The 19,189-nt window shown below is 35.8% G+C and overlaps 2 protein-coding genes across 3 annotated transcripts; one reads left to right on the top strand and one right to left on the bottom strand.

The window, feature by feature from the left end:
• Positions 1-1,872: 1,872 nt before the first annotated feature.
• Positions 1,873-8,609, bottom strand: LOC107739856 (peroxiredoxin-6-like). The gene is made up of 5 exons (XM_016552073.1): positions 8,584-8,609; positions 8,284-8,482; positions 3,436-3,582; positions 2,403-2,549; positions 1,873-2,222 (listed from the first exon to the last, which is right to left on the bottom strand). Exons 1-5 carry the CDS (start codon positions 8,607-8,609, stop codon positions 2,097-2,099), a joined length of 645 nt encoding a protein of 214 aa, XP_016407559.1. The 3' UTR covers positions 1,873-2,096.
• Positions 8,610-13,364: 4,755 nt separating this feature from the next.
• LOC107739850 (phospholipid phosphatase 6-like) lies at positions 13,365-18,360 on the top strand. Of its 2 annotated transcripts, XR_001640038.1 has the most exons (3): positions 13,365-13,991; positions 17,619-18,054; positions 18,335-18,360. XR_001640038.1 is itself a non-coding variant. In XM_016552062.1 (2 exons), the coding sequence occupies exons 1-2, from the start codon at positions 13,523-13,525 to the stop codon at positions 17,984-17,986; spliced, it is 837 nt and encodes a 278-aa protein (XP_016407548.1). In that variant the 5' UTR covers positions 13,365-13,522; the 3' UTR covers positions 17,987-18,354. The 2 variants fall into 2 exon arrangements, 1 of the variants encoding a protein (XP_016407548.1); XM_016552062.1 differs by having other exon boundaries at positions 17,619-18,354.
• The last annotated feature ends 829 nt before the right edge of the window (positions 18,361-19,189 follow it).

The raw sequence follows: 19,189 nt of genomic DNA, 5'->3' as shown, positions 1-19,189 counted from the left end.
CATCTTTACAAGCCATTAGTTTTTAAAATAGCATTTCCACTTAAAACATTATTCAGAGATAATCACTGGCAGCCTGTACTGACAAATTTACAGAAAATTGACCCTTATGAAATCTGAAATTATCAATTATTTATAACTGATATATACATTTGTATTTAACCTTAAAAAATGTTAACTTATTTCTGTGGCAAATGTGAATGTTCAGCAGTCATTACTCCAGTCTTCAGTATCACATGATGATTCTTCAGAAATCATTTTAATATTATGGAGCTCAAGTAACATTTCTTATTATCAATGTCGAAAACAATGTTGAAGAGGTATTTTTATGTATAAGATTAGGGCTGTCACGATATCAGATTTTGCACTACCTGATTATCGTGGCCAAAATACGATAACGATATATTGCGATATTTATAGAAATCTTGAAAAAAATAAAAAAATATTCTAATAAATAATTAATATAAATTGAATAATAAAAGAACACGTTATACAGACATTTAATGGTATATTTAATGATGACTTGTTACTTGAATATAATATATTATACTTTCAATAATAAAGCATTTGCAGTGGGTTTTGTAAAAGCTGTTTTTATGCATGTTTTGGCCTGAATTTTCGTTGCATTTACACCATTCTGACCCGCAGGCGCCGCTAGCGTGTGGCATTTTGAGCACTTCGAAACAGTGATTCGTTTTGCGACACAAATGGTTCAACTGATTCAAAACTTAGAAAAGGTTTGTTTCTCCCATCATCGGCAAAGCATCAAAGTACAAGAATTTATGAGAATAACAACATATTTTACCCTAAACTCGAGTTGTAGCGTCAATCAAGTGTTTGAAATAACTTCTTTTTGTGAACTGATGTAGCTTCTTATCACAGAATGATAAGCCATAGTATTCTCTTCAGTGATAAAGGCTATGCCAATTAGCACTGCATAACAAATATACATTACCCTTATGAAAAATCTCTGAGATGGTTTGAAGAACACAGATAAACCATACACTGTCACAAAGGTGTGTTATTTCTATTAAGGTTTCATCAGTCAAGGCATTTGTTTCAGCGACAGCTGGCTCTCCATATAAAGGACTTCCATTTTTGAAAGAAAATTAATGTTTTTATTCACAGAGCCCTTATTAACATTAATCAAAAAGTGACCGTAAAGACATTTAAATTGTAACAAAAAAATCTATTTCCAATAAATGCTGTTCTTTTGAACTTTCTCTACAAAGAATCCTGAAAAAAAAAAAAGTATCAGTTTCCACAAAAATATTAAGCAGCATCTGTCTTCAACATTGGTTGTGAGAAATATTACTTGAGCACCATCATAATGGAATGATTTCTGAAGGACACTAAAGACCGGAATAATGGCTGCTGAAAATTCAGCTTTACCACAGAAATAAATTCAATCTTAAACCCGGCTGTATTTTCCTTGTGTATGCTTTTTCAATATAGATTTATTACTATAAATCAAAGTTCATTCTGGCAACATGTTTTTCCTCATTCTGCCTCTTGATGGTGTTAAAGTTCATTTCTATTAACCCATATTTGTGAATACTCCCAAGCACACTACTGAACTCTTAACACCTCACTTTATAAAGAAGTTTACTGAATCAAATTAGGTCACGTAAACCAGATCTACAGTATGTTTAAATGGCATTTGCAATATATCCATCTTACACGGTGTCCAAAATCAGTCATGACCGCTTCAAGGAACAAAACATTTTGTTGGTCACTGGGTAGCACATACTATATACACCATGAAATACCACAACTACTTATGCATATTAGAAATGAGTCATAAACAGCAAGTATTCAAAATTAGAATTCATTATTCATATAAATGTCAAAATATCATAGGCCATACTCAACATCTTTTTAAATTACAAAAGGATCATAGTTTTATTGAGATTAAGGCACAATACAATAATTATATTGATTGTAATGACATTTTGATGCTAAATTCTGATGATTTCTCCCTCTGGATAGTAGCAGGTGATGGGTCACTTAGTCAAAGTGAGAGAACACACCACATCAAGTGGACTAAAAATATGATGTCAGTTAAGTGCCATTTCTAAAGTATTGCCCCAATATATCAGTTACGGTTTAGTGTAGCGCATGTATTTTTTCCCAGAAGGCACCTCTTTGAGGGTAAAACCTGCTGGGAAAAGTTTGTTGGCCTCTTCATCTGACAGAGAAGGGATGACCATGACTTCTTGTCCAGGCTTAAACAAAAGGGGGGAAAAAAGAAGAAGAAAAATAAATACAAATAAATTATTTTACTTCACTATTTTTTTCCCACACCCATAATCTTGACCACATACGAAAAAAAATTTATAATTACAATAAAATAAAAATGAACTAACTTAGGGAAATATAGTAAGGAATGAAAAGCTGTATCTTACCTGCCAGTCTACAGGTGTGGCCACCTTCTTTGTTGCCGTCAACTGCAGAGAGTCTATGACACGGAGAATCTCATCAAAATTGCGCCCTGTAGTGGCTGGATAGAGAATGGACAGCTTCAGCCTCTTGTCAGGGCCAACGACGAACACCTGAAATATAATACATATGGTAAGTGCAGACAGAAATAAGCTCTTTTAGTTTCATAATTGGTGGATTAATGAAATAACACCACACTAATCATATTCAGATATAGATCTGTACTTATTTTGGCAGGTTCCTTAGGGTTTTCTAGTATTGACTACTTTTGTTGTTACGCTGCTAAAGCACATGTTGTAGCAAAGACTAGATCAGATCAGCGGGTACATGGGGCGATGGAAGAGTTACATGCAGCAGAACATCAACAGAAATTTAGTCAGGCAGAACACGGTTTCACAATCCCCTATTCAAGCATAAAGCTCTGATTCTAAAGCAGTGGTTCTCAACCTATTTAACTCCAAAGTGCATTTTGTCAGAGAATTTATTCAAAGGCCCTTTAATCTAAGCTGATATGTACCTCTGGTGCTTCTGTTGTCATAAAACAAGTTCAAAAATATTATTAAAAAAAAATATGGTTTAAATTTCATACATCTTTATTTTTTAGCATTTTAATTAAAGGTGCAATAGGTGTGATGGGGGGGGGGGAAATGCATTTTCAAAAAAAACAAGCGTCCTACCGACTTATTGGGGCCCCTGACTGAGAACCAGTGTTATTTCAGTAACACTGAGATACTATTACAGCTTTAAACTTTTATTAATGTTTTAATTCATTTTATTTTTAGATTTTGCATTTTTGTCATTTATATTAGTTTTAAAATGTCTATATACTTCACTCATTTTTAATTTTTAGTTTGTCATTTTCGTACATAAAATAAAAATTAAAAGTGAAATAAAACGAGTTTTAGATTTTAATTCAGTTATCACTTATTTCAAGCAACAAAAAAAAAATGTTTTTTCATGGATTTAGGTTTTAACTAATAACCCTGTTGAGAAACTCACACAGCGGGCTGTGAGGGGCATCCCGTCTTTATCCCTCTCATCAGGGTCCAGCATCCCCAGTAAGACTGATAACTCCCTCTTGTCATCTGCTATGATGGGGAACGGCACGGGACAGCACGTTTTGTCTTGGTTAAATGACATAATGTCCTAGAGAGAGCAAAAGATACATAAATATGAAGTCGTATTCACTGTTTTTGCAGATTTCAGTCAGTCATCCTTCCATGTGAAGTCTTTACAATTAAGAGCATTACAGTATATGTACACATCTGGATATTTGTGTAGGAGTAAAGAGTGTTGTGGTTTACCAGTGACTAACATCACACAAAACACACTCTTGTGGGAACCGGGTGTCTGCAACATTCACATGAATTTGAAAACAAGAGTTCAGCCAAAGGCACATTTGGGTGTGAAAGTACGTCTTTATATCCAGTAAAAGAGTTAGCATTAAAACCAACGGACCACTAAAAAAAAAAAAACAGCAGCAGCAAAAGCGGAGTCTCTCAACTTTTTACAAACTAGTTTTTAAGGCATTTTCTAGTGTTATTATGAAATGTTTGGCCAGGTAGCCAGATGTCTTGTAACATGTAATCAGCCCTTTTGTGATTGAATTTGTTCAGGGAGAGTTTCAGAGAGTCAGCAGCAGAAAAAACCCTCTCGGGATTACAGTATGGTGGTTTTGTCTGAACCAATCAGAGAAGTCCTCTGTGTGCGTTTCTAAGGGCTACAGGCCAATTATTAGACACTCAAGCTGTAAGAGTCCCAAAACAATGCAGCATCATAGAATGGAGTTAAGAAAGGGAGGTCCATGTGACCTCTTAAGTGTCCGTTTATGAGTATCACACAATTTTCATCAGTGTACACTACTGATCGTAAGTTTGTGGTCATTAATATTTTTAATGTTCTTGAAAGAAGTCTCATGCTTACCTAGTCACTGCATTTATTTGATTTCATAAATACAATAAAAACACTAATATTGAAATATTACAATCTAAATAACCATTTTCTACTTTAATGTAACTTGAATGCCAACTATTCATGTGATTGCAAAGCTGAATTTTAAGCAGCTATTTAAAAAAACAATTGTGTTAGTTAATATTTTTTGAAAAGGGTGATATATTTTATTCAGGATTCTTTAAAGAACAGAAAGTTCAAAAGAGCAGAATTTAATTTTTTGTTTTTATTTTTTGTAACATTAAAAAATTTATTTAGTCACTTTTGATAAATGTAATGCATCCTTGGTGAATAAAAGTATTCATTTTCTTTATTTTAAAAAATCAATCCAAATTCCAAACTTTTGAACAAGTGTATAAAATAATAGTTATAAATAATTAGTATAATGAAGCAATACAAATTGTATTTCAGGATGCAATTTCTGCAACTTTGATAACATCCCCTTAAAAAAAATTTAGAAGTGCCCACGATAACAATATCGTGCATATTCATTACCGTGATATATCGCGTTACCGAATACCGGCACAAGTCTAATATATATATATAAATAAAAAAACACTTTATTTACTATCACAAATACAGGACAGAATAGAATTTTAAAAGATTTGAAATTTTGTAGTAATATTAATATTAAAACTATAATTAAAAAAAAAATCATATAAATTAAAAATAAAATGTATAAATAAATCAAATAAATAATGAGTCAAGAGTTTAGTATTTCTTTTGTGGGATGTATGTGTGTAATATCTGCAGACCTCACTCCATTTGCGGTGGTCTTCCACGCTGTCAATGGACAACGCGATCATCTTCACATTAATATTAAAACTATAATAAAAAAAAAAATCATATAAATAAAAAATAAAAATAAAATTTATAAATAAATCAAATAAATAATGAGTCAAGAGTTTAGTATTTCTTTTGTGGGATGTATGTGTGTAATATCTGCAGACCTCACTCCATTTGCGGTGGTCTTCCACGCTGTCAATGGACAACGCGATCATCTTCACATCACGTTTCTTAACCTCATCATGAAGCTTCGCAGCACGGGCTAGTTCGGTCGTACATACTGGAGTGAAGTCACGTGGGTGTGAGAACAAGATACCCCATCTAAAGAGGAAATAAATGCAGTATATGTAAATTTGACAGCTCCTTTTGTGAAAGGATCATCAGATCATACTTCTGCATTTTTGCATCCCATCTCACGGACAGTCGGATCAAGCCCAGTGTTATAGGCATTACATTTGTCCTACCTTTTAAGCAAAAAGTAACAGCACATCCCTTTTTCTCTAGTAATATAATGTAGCACCACCAGTTAAAAAAAAATCTTTCTTCTGCATTGTCACCCAAGCTTTTTTAAAAGCCAATTCTTATCAGCAGTAAATTATCCATTTAATGAAAAAGAGCAATAGACGACAGGCTGAGCCATTACAAAACAGTCGTGTCAGGAAACCATCTGGGTGTATAGACAATTCATCATATTGGGATTGTGTAACCATGTCACATGTTTTTCGAGTTATAAGGAAAAGAATCATTCACTCCCTGCAGACATGAATTTGAGCACATCTGAGAACATTCTCTTTATCTATCTGAAAAGTTATGGGAATGTCCAGTTAGCAAGATAAATGTACATTATCTCCATTCAGCCCAAAAGATTTTCAGTATTGTTTAGTAGAAACGCACAGAGCAGCACTTCTTATTCAAAAGCCAACATCTGTTTTGACTGCTGTTAAAGAAACAACGCCAAACTCTCTGGATGTCCTGTCACATGATCGCCACAATGAAAGGAAATTCAAACTCTTGCAAACTCTTTCACAACATTCTAGGTTCACTCTGTAAATTGGAAGACAAGTTTTAATGATGATACCATAAAATGGTCAAAAACAGGAAGATTTTAAGAAGCTTGTGTGTTCTTACAAAACTTTAAGTTGGGAAATGTAGAATGTAAGGTTGCTAAGCACCCTCTTATTCATCACAACATCTGCTACATGCTTCAATTTCAGCATCTTCCGCTTTTGCCTCCCAAGGGAAGAACTCTAGACACACTGTGGAGGATGTTTGGCTTGAAATGGGAACCACAGTCAGGCCCCCTTCTGTTAGATAATACATTAAGGGGCAATTGAGGACAGTTACACAACCTGAATATTAAGAATGCAACTTTTTTTTTTTCAGGTCAGTTCATTGGCCTCAGCCTGCTCAACAAAACTTTTCCACTCTGCTATGAAAATATCTATGCTATATGACAATATATATGCTATGAAAATAACAGTAAATAAACAGCTCATACTGCTTTCATGTATTTGTTCAATTTAAAACTATTATACTATGTATACTGGACACGTGTACATGGTTTGTAGATGTCCATTATATCCCATACATGCATCGTGTGAATTTAAGCATTATATAGTATACAGCAAATCTCAACTGCTTGACTGTTTATAGTCACAAAATGGAAATTATATTATCATCCAGAAATATATTTCAAGTTGGATATACAGAACATCCAAAATGGCCTGCATACATATAGTACACTTAGTCAAAGCAATACATACTATATAGCTAAATTTGAATTAGTCTGATCGTTTACATTATTGCACAGCTTTAATCTGCTAATTGCAGCAATAAAGTATAAAGATTTTATAAACATTAACATCATGAGTTTCTGTCAAGTGGCTTTGCAACTATGTGTATTAAAACTCACTTGAATTTAAAATCTAAACCTTTTGAGACATAAAATAAAATCTTTTGGCACAATATGGGGGACTTCCAAACACTTTACACTCTTGCCAAAATCTCAACAATACTGGCCTTGTTATGTGAACTCTTACAGCCACAGTGACTCGGCACATTTTACACCCCCTCCCAAACATTTTGTAAACTCAAGCGGTTTAAAGAGAACACTGACATAACTTTGAGAAATTTGCTATTTGTTTAATTTGTTTACCTTTCTTGATTTTACCTCAGATCTGTATGTTGCACCCTTTTTAAAACAGTTGCATTGACATACTAGTTATGAATTATACAATAGTTTGTTTGTGCTATTGAGTGCACTGAGTACATCCCTGGGCAGCAACGTCATGCAATAAAAGCAGGGTTTTATTACTCAGAGTCCTAAAGAAAAGCTTCCTGCTGCAGATTACTTATGGCTTGAACTTAACATAAAGGGTCTTTCAGACTCCCTTTTAAGCCAACTCTGTTGCAATAAATAAGCAATAATATTTTTTAAAGTTAAAACTATTGCTAATAAGATTATTTAATGCGTGTATTCCGTTTAAGTATAATGCTAGACACAGAAAACCGGATGTTCGTTCGTCCCTACATGCCATATTACAACCAGATGTATCAGTAAAGCATCAGCTCCTGTTTACACCGTACATCAACCACCTTGTCAGAGAGTGAAAGTGCGTTTTCATCCAGAGCGTCTCTCACATGTTCCTCCATGTGCTTCTCGTCCGCGCTTGTTTACATCAGAGTGCGTACGCATCTTTCACGCAGCATACAGCAGTGCAGTTGTGCATTTTGACCAGTTAATGGTTAAAGTATTCTTAAAATTCATTCAAAATTCGGAATAATTTGTAATATATAATTATTCACGGTATTTAGAAGTGCCCACGATAACAATATCGTGCATATTCATTACCGTGATATATCGCGTTACCGAATACCGGCACAAGTCTAATATATATATATAAATAAAAAAACACTTTATTTACTATCACAAATACAGGACAGAATAGAATTTTAAAAGATTTGAAATTTTGTAGTAATATTAATATTAAAACTATAATTAAAAAAAAAATCATATAAATTAAAAATAAAATGTATAAATAAATCAAATAAATAATGAGTCAAGAGTTTAGTATTTCTTTTGTGGGATGTATGTGTGTAATATCTGCAGACCTCACTCCATTTGCGGTGGTCTTCCACGCTGTCAATGGACAACGCGATCATCTTCACATCACGTTTCTTAACCTCATCATGAAGCTTCGCAGCACGGGCTAGTTCGGTCGTACATACTGGAGTGAAGTCACGTGGGTGTGAGAACAAGATACCCCATCTAAAGAGGAAATAAATGCAGTATATATAAATTTGACAGCTCCTTTTGTGAAAGGATCATCAGATCATACTTCTGCATTTTTGCATCCCATCTCACGGACAGTCGGATCAAGCCCAGTGTTATAGGCATTACATTTTTCCTACCTTTTAAGCAAAAAGTAACAGCACATCCCTTTTTCTCTAGTAATATAATGTAGCACCACCAGTTTAAAAAAAATCTTTCTTCTGCATTGTCACCCAAGCTTTTTTAAAAGCCAATTCTTATCAGCAGTAAATTATCCATTTAATGAAAAAGAGCAATAGACGACAGGCTGAGCCATTACAAAACAGTCATGTCAGGAAACCATCTGGGTGTATAGACAATTCATCATATTGGGATTGTGTAACCATGTCACATGTTTTTCGAGTTATAAGGAAAAGAATCATTCACTCCCTGCAGACATGAATTTGAGCACATCTGAGAACATTCTCTTTATCTATCTGAAAAGTTATGGGAATGTCCAGTTAGCAAGATAAATGTACATTATCTCCATTCAGCCCAAAAGATTTTCAGTATTGTTTAGTAGAAACGCACAGAGCAGCACTTCTTATTCAAAAGCCAACATCTGTTTTGACTGCTGTTAAAGAAACAACGCCAAACTCTCTGGATGTCCTGTCACATGATCGCCACAATGAAAGGAAATTCAAACTCTTGCAAACTCTTTCACAACATTCTAGGTTCACTCTGTAAATTGGAAGACAAGTTTTAATGATGATACCATAAAATGGTCAAAAACAGGAAGATTTTAAGAAGCTTGTGTGTTCTTACAAAACTTTAAGTTGGGAAATGTAGAATGTAAGGTTGCTAAGCACCCTCTTATTCATCACAACATCTGCTACATGCTTCAATTTCAGCATCTTCCGCTTTTGCCTCCCAAGGGAAGAACTCTAGACACACTGTGGAGGATGTTTGGCTTGAAATGGGAACCACAGTCAGGCCCCCTTCTGTTAGATAATACATTAAGGGGCAATTGAGGACAGTTACACAACCTGAATATTAAGAATGCAACTTTTTTTTTTCAGGTCAGTTCATTGGCCTCAGCCTGCTCAACAAAACTTTTCCACTCTGCTATGAAAATATCTATGCTATATGACAATATATATGCTATGAAAATAACAGTAAATAAACAGCTCATACTGCTTTCATGTATTTGTTCAATTTAAAACTATTATACTATGTATACTGGACACGTGTACATGGTTTGTAGATGTCCATTATATCCCATACATGCATCGTGTGAATTTAAGCATTATATAGTATACAGCAAATCTCAACTGCTTGACTGTTTATAGTCACAAAATGGAAATTATATTATCATCCAGAAATATATTTCAAGTTGGATATACAGAACATCCAAAATGGCCTGCATACATATAGTACACTTAGTCAAAGCAATACATACTATATAGCTAAATTTGAATTAGTCTGATCGTTTACATTATTGCACAGCTTTAATCTGCTAATTGCAGCAATAAAGTATAAAGATTTTATAAACATTAACATCATGAGTTTCTGTCAAGTGGCTTTGCAACTATGTGTATTAAAACTCACTTGAATTTAAAATCTAAACCTTTTGAGACATAAAATAAAATCTTTTGGCACAATATGGGGGACTTCCAAACACTTTACACTCTTGCCAAAATCTCAACAATACTGGCCTTGTTATGTGAACTCTTACAGCCACAGTGACTCGGCACATTTTACACCCCCTCCCAAACATTTTGTAAACTCAAGCGGTTTAAAGAGAACACTGACATAACTTTGAGAAATTTGCTATTTGTTTAATTTGTTTACCTTTCTTGATTTTACCTCAGATCTGTATGTTGCACCCTTTTTAAAACAGTTGCATTGACATACTAGTTATGAATTATACAATAGTTTGTTTGTGCTATTGAGTGCACTGAGTACATCCCTGGGCAGCAACGTCATGCAATAAAAGCAGGGTTTTATTACTCAGAGTCCTAAAGAAAAGCTTCCTGCTGCAGATTACTTATGGCTTGAACTTAACATAAAGGGTCTTTCAGACTCCCTTTTAAGCCAACTCTGTTGCAATAAATAAGCAATAATATTTTTTAAAGTTAAAACTATTGCTAATAAGATTATTTAATGCGTGTATTCCGTTTAAGTATAATGCTAGACACAGAAAACCGGATGTTCGTTCGTCCCTACATGCCATATTACAACCAGATGTTTTGTAGAAAACGAAGCGTTTGAGAGAGGCGGGGCATAGAGGACCTACAATAATGTACAGTATTTGAAAAATAATGTGTTTTTTGAACATTAAAGCATGTCAACATATTCTGTTACACCAAATACACCAAATAATGATCTTTAAAAAAGCATCATATGACCCTTTAAATTAATTTTCACCGTTTCTACATCACAAATAAAATACTGAATTGAGCAGAGAATAAATTATTGTATTTTTCTATAAGTCTTCAAAAGTCTTGTAGAAAATGCATTTATGTCTTTTCTGCTCAATGGTGCTTTTCTGCTAAAATGGTTAAATAAATAGTAAAGCTTATTTTTATTATTATTAGGAAGACGGGGCTGATGAATAGAATATAAAACTCTGTTCCACACTCCGGAGCAGAAGGTGGCGGTAATGTCGTTAAAAACCAAGAAGAAGAAGAAGCAGTGTGCATAACTAAAACAACACCAGTCAATGCTTTATTAGTAGAGGCAAATGAAATGCCATTGAGTTTGAGGAGAGTTCAATTGTCTTTGGTATATTGGTTGTCTTTAAAGAGTTATTCTGGAAAACATATAGCCAAAGATATTTTAAATAATTGCTGGGAATACTCAAATAACTAAGGGAGAGGATATGGATGGAATATAAATCAGTTAGCAGAGAAATATCAGATAACAAATATAGAATGTAGTGTGTCACCTGTATGGGGAGAGGTACCAACATGGATAATTCCTGATGTTAAAATTGATCTAGAGATATTGGATAAGAAAAGAGAATGGGAGGAAATGGGTAGTATTAAATATAATGTAAATAAGTATATACAGGAAAGATTTTATGCAAGTATGCACATTTATACTGATGGATCTAAAGACCCCAAAACAGGGCTTACAGGAGTAGGAATATATATTCCAGATTTTAAAATATCCATAACTAAAAGATTAACATCTAAATTGTCAATATATACTGTTGAAATGGTTGCTATCATAATAGGACTAACATGGGTAGAGGAAGTAAGACCAGACAGAGTAGTGGTATGCTCTGACTCTGCTTCTGTTTTAACATCATTGATTACTCGGCAATCTTCTAGAGAAGATTTGATGTGTGAAATATTTACATTATTATGGCGTATACAAAGAAAAGGAGTGGTAGTTGGATTCTGCTGGGTGCCAGCACATGTGGGAATAGCTGGTAATGAATCTGATATTTAAAAAATGGTTAATACTAAAAGAAGTGTAAGTGGTAGAAATCGAAAAGAAGAGGTTATAATAACTAGGATGAGACTTGGACACACGGGATTGAACGCTTCACTGTTCATAACTGGAATACATGAGACTGGTCTATGGGAATTGTGGGGAGAAAGAAACAGTGGAGCATGTACTATATAATTGTACAAGGTATGATGAAGAAAGAAAGGAATTAATATCATAATTAAACAAAAAAGGTCAGGTAAATAAGGATTTGGAATACTTATTAGGATAGGCCTATGAGTTTACCAGAGATAGAGAAGGATACAGGATATTAATAAAATACATATATACTACTGGGTTAAGTGAAAGGATTTAAATATAGAATGCGGATGCTCTATTCTATTCTGGATCTTTAGACCAGAGATTTAGTCTGGAGGAGCTGAACACGCAGCGCCAGGTGGAGCCTGGGGAGAAGGAATGGGATGGAGCATCGAATAATTATTTAAGTAGGAATATTTTTGTGTATTCGTGTGTAAGAACAGGAAAAGCAAAAACAAGGAAGAAATTGATTATAAATAAACCATGACTGCATAACAGCAAAAGTAGGTGGCGATATGCACACAGGATGTAACACGCCAAAAAACGGAAGAAGAAGAAGAAGCAGGCTCTTCAGTGGGTTGAAGACATTATTATACCTGAAGTAGTCATATGTTCAGACTCTTTTTCAGCACTATCAAGTTTAAAGAGTGGTAAATCTTCAACTAGACAAGACATTTTATCAGACATTTTACAAAGTTTGTTCAGAATACAAACAAAAACAATTATCTCTTTTGTATGGATACCTGCACATATAGGAATAGAAGGTAATGAAGTGGTGGATCAAATAGCAAAAAAAACATTAAAACATCCAGACATAGAGTTTAATGTTCCAATGAGTAAATTAGAAATAAAAGGGCTAATTAAAAAAGCATTAAAAGATATATGGCAAAGTAAATGGGATGGTGAGAATAAAGGACGGCATTTATATAATATTCAAAAAACAGTTGGAAATGAGAGATAACATACAAAAACAAGTAGGCTTAAATAGTATTAGGCAGAGCAGGAATCCAAAGGAAGGAAAGATAATTACACGTCTTAGAATAGGTCATGCTGGTTTAAATTTTACATTACAGAGAATAGGAAAACACCCCACTGGTCTTTGCAACCACTGCAACACACAAGAGACAGTAAAACATATTTTATTAGATTGTAAAAGGTATGAAGAAGAAAGAAGGGAGTTAGAAACACAAGTTGGAAAGCAAAACATGACAGTGGGAAATCTGCTAGGAGAAACAATGTCTAGGGAAGTACATAGTCTCCTAATGAATTATTTGAAAAATACTGGGATAAGTGAAAGAATTTAATAGAAATATATAGGGGAGGGGGGGAATATGTATATAATTTTGTATTAAATTTTTTTTTAGTTTGTTTGTTTTTGTTTTTTTTCCCTTTCCTCTCTTTTCTTTCAAATAAAGATGGCGCTGCGCGGTAGTCCAGTCAGACGAGTTCTTTGTTATCACCTGTAAAACTATGACCTGAAAAAAAGACACATCCAAAAGCTATATTATAAAACAGAAGACATTCCAATAATATCAGACTAGCCTGTCTTGGCATTTGGGAAGTAAAATGCCTTCTCCTAAAGCGCGGAGCAGCGGCAGTGTTCCGTGTACCGGTGGAAACGGGCGCTACGAGTTCATTTCTCTAAGCCGAGCTCCCCCGCCGCAGCTGCTGCAGAGGCAGGGCTCTGATCCCACTACGGCCCGGCTCCGAGCCTCCGAGAGCCCCAACCGACGACGCGGCTCGGGTTCGTCCACTTCTTCCACCGGCGGGCAGCAGTTACCGGAGGAAGACTGTATGAAACTAAACCCGTCTATCGTCGGCATCGCGCTCAGCTCTCTGCTGGCCATCGACCTGTGGCTGTCGAAGCGGCTCGGGGTGTGCGCCTGTGAGGACTCGTCCTGGGGCAGCGTGCGACCCCTCATGAAGCTCGTGGAGATCTCAGGACACGGGATCCCGTGGCTGGCCAGTGCCGCGTACTGCCTGTACAAAAGCGACAGTGCCGCCGGTCAGGAGGTCATGCTGAACCTGCTCATGGGTAATGCGCTTTAACTGCTGCTATTAATTTAAATGGTCGCTTTCAAAATGAGTTTGCCATAGAAGAGGGGTGTTCAGTCTTTTAGATTGCACGGACCACCAGATATGATGCGCGGGACCCCATCCTAAAATTGAAAAGGCTATATATTCTTAATACTGTGTATAATTTATATAATTATTGTAAAATGTTATTTGTAAAATATTTCGGTTTGATTACGTTACATTGCGTTTCTTCTACTGTAGTAGAAAATGGTACGTTACTGTACTGTTAGATGTATTGAATAAATCAAAATGCATTTTATTTATTTACTTTTATCAATTATTTTAATCAATAGTTTTGATTTATTTAGTTAAGTAGTTAAGTCCACCTTTATTTTAATCAATTTATTTATTTTAATTACATTTATTATTTTTTTAATTCGTTTTTTGTTTTATTTTAATAAAATGTATATATTTAGACAAATCTTTATTTATCCTTTTATTTATTTATTTGGGGGGGGTACACAGATTTTACGCTGATTTTTACACAGACTCCCTTGCACTCTCTTGCGGCCCCCTGTGAGTCCCCGGGCCCCAAAGACATCACTAAGTTAGTAAATCAAGCTTAACTCGGCAATGATGTAATGATGCTCTTGCAGTGTAGCTCAGTAGGGTAAGGTGTTCCTAGTGTTCAAAATAGGAATGTGATGCTTTTTGTTAAAATATTTTTATTTATTCTTCTGTACAAAATATGTGTTATTTGTGAGGTAAAGTCTAAATAGCCTTGTTGAATGGTGCAGCACTGGTTGTGCATGGATGAATTTCTGCTTATTATGAGTTACTTGTGTCATTCCTGTAAGTAGATTTTTCAGTAAACAGTTTTTTACTGTTATCCTTGTGCATATCATGTGAAAGTTAATGGGTTTACATGGTCGTGACCATGAGGTTAAAAATAGATCAAATTTTGCACAGACAGTGTTGGTGGGCAAAATTCTTGTGATGTATTGTGAAGTCTTGTGGCTATAATTTGGAAACTGTAGGTTTAAGGTTTATCCTTGCTGCACTGCCTTGCATCATAATTGCGTAGTGTCTGCATGATATTTGTCCGTTTTTATGAATCAATTTATTCTAAATAATTTAAATGCTAAGATCAGAATTCACCCCTGAGGTGTGTGTGTGTGTGTATATATATATATATATGTATGTGTATATAATTTTTTTTATTGTAGAATAAAATGTGTAAGTCGTTTCAAGTAATTTCAACCTCAGGCCTTATTAACTCTAAAACTGTCATTCGAAAAACTTATTAGAAATTTTCAATCGGAACATCAAATGTCAATTTCCTGATTTTAAGACTGCAAACAACTTTACTGAACCTGGACCATTTCTTTGAAATCATGACATGGACGTCCATATATCTCCATCTGCCCGTTTGTTTTGTCAACACAGCTAATATCAATCTTAGGCTGGCTTTGATTCCTTATACATTTTCTCCACTCTTTCTGGCCCTGTTTAAAGGTACAATAGGAGATCTTGGAAAATGCTAACTTTAGCCTGATAGCACTGAAAGCGAACGTCCCACCCTTCCTGCAATCGCCGTCCAAAGCCATGCCCCCTGAACGCATTTACACTCACAGACCAGAGACAACATTACTACAATAGGCTACATCAGGTTCCCAATTCCAGCCCATGTTCCGAAGTGAAGTAAACTTCAACGGATTTCCCCTGCTCAGGGAGTAGGGAGCAATGAACACTGTGTAGGGATCATATCGATCGGAACACAGTTCATGCACGTAGCTCACTTCTAACGAGCTGGCGCGAGGACAGGATTAACCGCTGGGCTACATCATGTGTCATTCACAGGTGAGAAATCTTTAAAAGCACTACAATACCAGGAAGGAAGATCGGCTTGTTGATGTTTGCCTGCCATCCTCGCTCTGTCTGCACAGCGTGCGTGAACGCGCTGATGACGTATTCTGTCTGCGCGAACAGGGTGCGCAGAGTTATGCTAATACATATGTTGACAGGCAGGTAGGACAGCATATTAAAACGCTCGGACCGAACGTTTTGATTAGACGAACATTTCTTGATTCTACACCTTCCACAGAATATATAAATACAGACAAATACATTTAGACCACTTAACTTAATGATTGCTATCGGGATGTGAAGAGACTTTCAACCAGCATAACAAAAAATGTTTCTGAAGACAATCACCTATTGCGCCTTTAAGGCTCATTTTCTTTGATGTGTGACTCCTATCATAACCCACTGGTGTATCTGCAGATGAGGCAGGTTTCCGTTTATTTGGGATTTACATTATTGATGTGGCTTATTGGCATCCCGTTTAAAATGCAACAGTCTTCTTGATTGTTCCTGCAGAGTGATCCAGACATATTTATCATGATTCTCAGCAGTATTTCCGGAGGATAAATGGAGAGATAATCACTCACTTACTAATCCCATTACAACATTTGTGTTATTCCACTGACTCCCTTGTTGCTTTGACATTCCATTCATTAATGTTGACAGGTTTTAAAACTAGATTGAACTGGATGGCTTACTCGGCTCGTTAATGAAACAGGGTGATATGCACTGGGCCTGGCATCTATGCTTGGTCAGTTTCCAGAGGTAATTGCTACAGCTTCTTCGCCCAGTTTAACATCTTTTATTAAACATTTCATTCATCCTGGAAATCACAACACATTGTGTTCAGGGGCAGTTGTAATCAATCATAAAATATTGTGAAAAGACCTTTCCACTCATCACTGTGGAAAAATCTCAAATGTGTAACCAGTTGTAGTTGGCCATGATTGGTAATGGTTGGTTCCCATCAACAGGACCTACTGCAATTGATACTTATAAAACACAAGTGATACATTTGCTTTAAAAATGGGTTTGCATTAAAACAAAGTGCCAGAAAAACCCATTGCCTGAAATGCTTTTGATGTCTTTAAAGCCCACCTTTCTGAAAAGCCCAGTCTGCTCTGGTTGCTCAGCTGGCCCAGTCTGTTTTGATATTTGATGTTTTGATGTTCTTTGATGTTCTGAATTTCTTCTTCATCCTGAAAACTTGAAGCTGTATTTTTTTTTTTAAAAAGTGGATATTTGCGGTCTAAAAATTCTGAACAAAAAATCTGCTGTTTGAAAATACGTGTTTATAAAACTTGACATAAAAATTTTTTAATTGTGTTCAATTTTACATTTTCAATATTCAAGTTAAAATCGAATTCAGAACTATGTTAAATACCACATAATATTCAATTTTGCTAAATGACACTTGTCAAGAATTCAAATTTACACAGTTCGAATTCAAATAGTTTTGTCATATTTTAAGCTCCATATTAAGGCATCCTATAAAGGCCCATTCACACTACACAACAGAGGCAGCCAAACTGCAACAAATATGTTCATCAGGTTTTGTCGGATCAGTGCGTTACTCCTGTACTCCGTTGATCGGCCCTTGTTTTTCTGGTTGTTTGTCGGGTCTTGGAAAATGTCATACTGCAATCTAATGACTGTTGGCTAGGTCTGTGTCTGTCGATGCTATGTGAACTGGCCTTAATATTTAAGTTTGCCTGACTTCAGTCAAATTCAACAATTTCTCAGTTGTCCAGTTTTTCATATGTTTTCATAATTTCTTTTTCAGCCTTGGTTCTGGACCTGGTCCTGGTCGGCGTGATGAAGGCTGTAGTGCGGCGGCGACGTCCTGCCCATAACCGTATGGACATGTTTGCCACATTCTCTGTGGATGGCTATTCCTTCCCATCAGGCCATGCCACACGTGCTGCAATGTGCGCCCGCTTTCTATTGGCCCATCTGGTGCTGGCGGCCCCACTCCGCGTTCTTGTCCTGCTCTGGGCCACATTTGTTGGTTTTTCTAGAGTTCTCCTCGGACGCCATCACGTGACGGATGTCGTATTCGGTTTCTTCATGGGCTACTGGCAATATAATTTGGTTGAGATGCTCTGGTTGTCTCCAGTCATGTTGCAAAGCACGATTGGACGGCTTCATTGAGAAGCTAAGACTGAGGTCCCCATTATTTGGAGGATTTCTAGACACATTCGGTTGCTGCCAGTATGCTGGTAATAATTCCATCATGTCTGTCAAGTTGCTTTATGTGTGTTTTTCACGTTTTCTGTGTCTTAACTTGAATGTAAAATCTCACATATCTTCATTCAAGGTTTTAGGTTCACATTAGATCACACTGAACAGATAAATGAGTTTTAGCTGGAGAAGTGAAAACAGACTTTACTTCTTTTCCATCACTTTTCCATTTCTCTACTACTTCTGTCAATACTCTGAGATGCGATAGATTACTCCAGTCTTAATTAATCCACTGCCATCCTGTTCTGCTCTTTTCAGGATTGGTCCATATCAAAAAAGGAGGACCTTTTTTGATATGGACCAATCCTGAAAAGAGCAGAACAGGATGGCAGCGGATTCATTAAGACTGGAGTAATCTATCGCATCTCAAAAAAGGAGGAAGGATGGGATGATCTCTGGCTTCTAACATCAGTGGTCTTGTTTACAGAATAAAATCTCACCATTATGATACTACATTTTTATAACACCTGCAACACTAGGCAACATCTTGAAGATTTTGCTTCCATTTTAATCAAACACCAGCCAGATCTGTAATTAACAAGAAAAGCTCTTCATGAATGAATATTTAATTGAGCAAGGGAAGAGTAAATTTCAGCACAGCTCTAATACCTTTAGGGTATGTGGCGTCCTCAATAGACGTTCACGGGGGAGTAGTTGTTATCATCTCTGAAGGGTTCCTCATTACACTGATATCTAAAATCTAAAGTCTTTTGCTTGTGCTTTAAAGATCTGTTCTGTGTTCATGTCTCAAAAGAGTGAAATTGTTCTTTTTCTGTGCTTTTATTGTGACCTTGTTAGCCACTGTTAAATTTTATTGCACTTTTTGATGCAGTCTTATTGATCTGTGAAGTAGACGTTTGTTGTATTTTGCTATGGTTTTATTAAAATTTGCTGGTTTTTAATTGGGTTAAAGCCACAGCTGTGATTATAGAGCCATAAATCACATGACATGCTGCAAATTGTTGCCATATATCACGGGAGAACCAGTCATAATGACCGTTTGGTAGTACCAAGCAGGTGTAAATTGCACCATGATGGCCATAATTTTGAATACATTTACACTCAGTCGTCACTCTCAGACTGGACCAAGAAGTACTCTGGTACTGGACTATA

This window comes from Sinocyclocheilus rhinocerous, unplaced genomic scaffold (assembly GCF_001515625.1).
Source record: "Sinocyclocheilus rhinocerous isolate Xijiao unplaced genomic scaffold, SAMN03320098_v1.1 scaffold885, whole genome shotgun sequence".
Lineage (NCBI taxonomy): Eukaryota > Metazoa > Chordata > Actinopteri > Cypriniformes > Cyprinidae > Sinocyclocheilus > Sinocyclocheilus rhinocerous.
Note: the sequence above shows the minus strand (reverse complement) of the source record. Positions and strands in the feature narration are given on the sequence as shown.